The 4,034-nt window shown below is 56.7% G+C and overlaps 1 protein-coding gene across 1 annotated transcript in view; it reads left to right on the top strand.

Annotated features, from left to right (window-relative positions):
- Positions 1 to 1,069: 1,069 nt before the first annotated feature.
- The window catches only part of TMPRSS6 (transmembrane serine protease 6), a 30,965-nt gene continuing 28,000 nt past the window's right edge, over positions 1,070 to 4,034 (top strand). Inside the window, exon 1 of the mRNA XM_024761580.1 lies at positions 1,070 to 1,265. Coding sequence (XP_024617348.1) covers positions 1,070 to 1,265 — 196 coding nt within the window. The remainder of the gene's footprint in view (positions 1,266 to 4,034) is intronic.

The raw sequence follows: 4,034 nt of genomic DNA, 5'->3' as shown, positions 1-4,034 counted from the left end.
GGGCACTGACCAGGGTGGCCTTCAGGTATTATTTCATCATGATTTGTTAATTAACAGCTCATTTACAGGAAGTAGCCCAGAGTAGTGGAAAGAGCAGGGAGTCAGACACCTGGGCTCGACCCCCACTTACCTGCTGTGTGATCTTTGGCGAGTGGCTTAGCCTCTCTGGGCTTCAGTTTTTCCATCTGCAAAATGGGCTGGTTGTCAATGCCAGACATTCAAATCACATTGGGAAAATGAGGCTAGGAAACCCCTGGACTGAGTTACTGCTAAAACATTCCGGGTCTTAGTTTCCTCATCTGTCCTATGGGTGCAGAACCTTGAAAGGCTTTTGGAGGTTAAGCAAGACAATATATGTAAAGTGTCTACACAGACTGGGCTGAGGAAGAGCATGGGGACCATGGTCCCCCCATCCTGGTGACCAGAGGATTAAATGGGGTGATATCCGTAAAATGTCTTGCACAAACACTAAATGAATATTAGTTTTTGTCTCCTTCTCCTTCCTCTGCCCCTAAGAGACTTTGGGGCAGTGGGGAGAAAAGAGGGGCGGCGCTCCTTGGAAGGCGGTCCCTGGCTCTGCACCGAGCCGGCTCAGGGCTTCTGGGGGAGGGTGAAGTGAATGGATTGAATCGATGTTGTGGAAGCTTTGCTATTGAGAAACAGGAGGAAGGAAAAAACATCCCCCGAATGGGAGGGAAGCTGAGGGCAAGAGGACCTGGTTTACAGAAACTTGTACTCCATGCATGCACCCCAGTTCCATCTGCGGGTACCTTGGGGGGTGGGGCTCAGGCAGTGAAACCTCCATCTCTCCTCTGACCGCAGATGCAAAGGTAGGGATTCTGGAACCAGACCAGGTCCAGCTGGTCACCTGGGCGAGTTGCTCTGAGACGTGCTTCGCTCCTCTGTGAGCTGGCTCAGTGCTCACTTTCAATGACTGCTAGCTGGCGTTATTCTCCTCCTCCCCCAAAAGGCAGGGATGCCGTCTTACTTCTGTGCAAGGTTGGTGTTCAGTAAAGATTCCCTTGCAAATGCCAGGCTTTTTCCTACCCTGGTCTGTTTCCTTGCCAGGATGCCCATGGCCAAGGCCCCCCAAGCGGCTGGCGGGCAGGGCGATGGAGGTGATGGAGAAGAGGCAGAGCCGGAGGGGATGTTTAAGGCCCCCGAGGACTCCAAGAGAAAAGTCCGCGACTACCTCCGCCTGGCTCCCCTGTGGCTGGCCCTGGTTGTGTTGGCATCAGTCGGGGTCCTGCTCTGGTATCTCCTAGGTAACTGCGGGGACCTTGGGAGAGGTACCTGGGGAGGACTTGGGGTGGTCGAGGGGGCACAGCAGGACAGATCAGGATTCCAGGCTCAGCAATGCCTAGAAACCACTGTGCGACCTTGGACACGTGCTTCTCTCTGAGTCTCCGTTCCTGTCCCATGAGATGGGAGTGCAAGTTCCGTGCTGGGGCCTAGTGCCCGCAGTTCTCAGCAGCTGTGGAAGGAGTGCTCTCCCAGTGCCCAGTTCTTGTAAAGTGACAAGCTGAAGGGGTGTAAACATTGCCTCCCCTTGCCTGCAGCCCTCCTGGGTTGCCCCTGGGGCTTGGAGCCACCTGGCTCAGCTGGAGGAGGCCCAGTGGTGCTGGTGGTGCCTGGCACCAATGAGTGCGTCTGCTCACTGGAGCCCGATCTGGGAGCTCTTCTAGGGTGGGGACCACAGCTCTATCATCTTGGGGTCTCCAGGGCCCAGCATGAGTGGGAACGAAGGGGAGGGGGGCACAGAGCTCAGGTGTCCAGGGGGGTGTCCATGCACGTAGATGGCTTTATACCCCAGCATGGGCACATGTGGAATTCAACCCAGAGGGAATGTGGGTGCGGGTGGGGGGAGGGCAAGAATGCCCAGAGCAGGTAGCTCAGGCATCTCCCATGTCCTGAATTTTGGCCCCTCCCTCTCTGGTATCACAGCCCTCTCAGTCAGTCCCCTGGAACCCCGGGAGAAACTGGCCCATGCTCTGGGTCCATTCGTCCATCCTTCTATTCATTCATTCAGTACTGAGGACCTCCTATATGCCAGCTCTGTGCCAGGCTGTAGAGATAGTTCTGTTCTCACCATAAAGCTTGGCATGTGCTAGGACAGAGAAAGCAGAGGGGGCCCCGGTGGAACCCTAGCAGGGACAGCCCACCTTGCCCAAGTGATCAGAGACCTCCCATTAAGCACTCTGCAAAAGTTAGATCATTTTCTTACTGACTGCATCTCCTGGTGGAATTTCAGGTCCACTGAAAGGAATGGGGACCCATTTTGGAGCAGCCACTGGGGAGATCAGCCTCGGCCCAGCTCTAAAGGGGGTCGAGGTGGGGGGGTATTCTGGAACCCCCGGGTTGAAGCTGTTAGGAAGCCTGGGTCTGATGAGGACCCACCTGCCGTGATGCCGGATGGATTGTGATTCTGTTCAGAGCCGAGCAACGAAGGCCGGGAGTGGGAGCTGTGTTCATTTCACCACCGGCAGGAAGCCGGCGCCCCAGATAACACGGGGCTGCCGAGGCCTCCTTAGGCTGTGCGATAATTAGTCTTAAGGGGAAACCATAGAGAGTCAGGCTGGAGGGCCAGGAACTCACCTGCCAATTGTCTTTCTTCTCAGAGTCTGATTTCTCCTGATTACACTCCTAGAGTGAATCACCCCACTGGGGGCGGGTGCTCCGTGGGGCTGAGGACCCAGGGGGTGAGTGCCCCAAAGCCTCCACTGAGGGAGGCCAACCCCTTCCCCAGAGGGATGAGGACAGAGGAGGCACTTTCGGAGATATGTGAACGATTCCTCCCGCGCTGGGCCAGGCTGTGCTCTGGGTACCGGGCACTGGACGAGGAGATGAGTCAGAGACACGCCGTGTCTGGTCTGGAAGGGGAGCTGGACGAGAGGCCTATTGCACTGGAACAGGATAAGCCTGAAGGAGCGAATGACTGGTTAAGTGGCAGCCTGACCCAGAAAGTGGCCCAGGAGAGGAGAGGGTGGGGGCCGGCTTCCCAAGGCTGGTGGGCCCTGGGCTGGTCCACTTGGAGCCCAGTAGTGGGGCCCTTCATGCTGCCCAGCTGTATTTCCCTGGTCTTCTCCTTCTCCTGCTCTCCTGGGCCACAGTTTTATGCTTTATTCTCAAACCTCCCTCACCCCCCACCCGCTTTGCCCCCTGCTTCAATGAGAAAACGGAACCACTCCGAAGGGAAGCCCCATAGATGCCCTCCCAGCTGTACCCACGTGCTCTGTGCTCCGCCCATCCCCACGTGTGAACCAGCCCTGCCCCATCTAAAGTCAGCTGTCCTCCCGGCCCAGATCCCACTCCCTTTGTCCTCGTGGTGGCCAGGCTCCAGCCATGTCCCCTCTCTCCTCCGGTGGCATCATCCATCACTGTACAGCGCTTCTCATTGCTCCTGTACCGAATCCCTCTCGTGCCCGCACACACACACACACACACACACACACACACACTCACACACACACACACTCACACACACACACACTCACACACACACACACACACACACACACACACACACAGCCATTTCTCTGCTCCCCTTTGCAGCAAATCCCTGTTGTTTGAAAACGCTTCGGCCTCCCGTTCCACGCCTCTTTCGGGCACCCTTTCCGACCTGACTCCCTGCCCCTCACCCCCGAAACTCCAACAGTGCTGGTCAGGGTCACCAGTCCTCACGTTGCAGAATCCGGCGGTCAGTTTGTCCCATTGGCAGCACGTGACCGGGCGCCTCCCTGCCTCCTCCTTGACACGTTATCCTTACTTGGTTTCCAGGGCGCCCACACTTCCTTTTCCCTCAGCTCATGGTGACTTCTCCTCCTCCTCCTCTCTGCTCCCCCCCAACCCCGACATTCCCTTCTGCCCTGAAGATTCCCAAATTTTCATTTCCAGCCTGGGCCTCTCCCTTGAGCGCCGCTGCATCACCGGGGCCTGCCCCTCCTCCAGGATGACTAAGTGCATCTCAGACCCCACTGACAGTTAACTCTCTTGTGAATTGTCAGTCTACCTTTTGAGTATATTTTAAACGGGCT

The sequence above is a fragment of the Neophocaena asiaeorientalis genome, unplaced genomic scaffold (assembly GCF_003031525.2).
Source record: "Neophocaena asiaeorientalis asiaeorientalis breed wild unplaced genomic scaffold, Neophocaena_asiaeorientalis_V1.1 scaffold473, whole genome shotgun sequence".
NCBI lineage: Eukaryota > Metazoa > Chordata > Mammalia > Artiodactyla > Phocoenidae > Neophocaena > Neophocaena asiaeorientalis.
The sequence above is the reverse complement of the archived record's forward strand: the minus strand, read 5'-3'. Positions and strand labels throughout refer to the sequence as shown.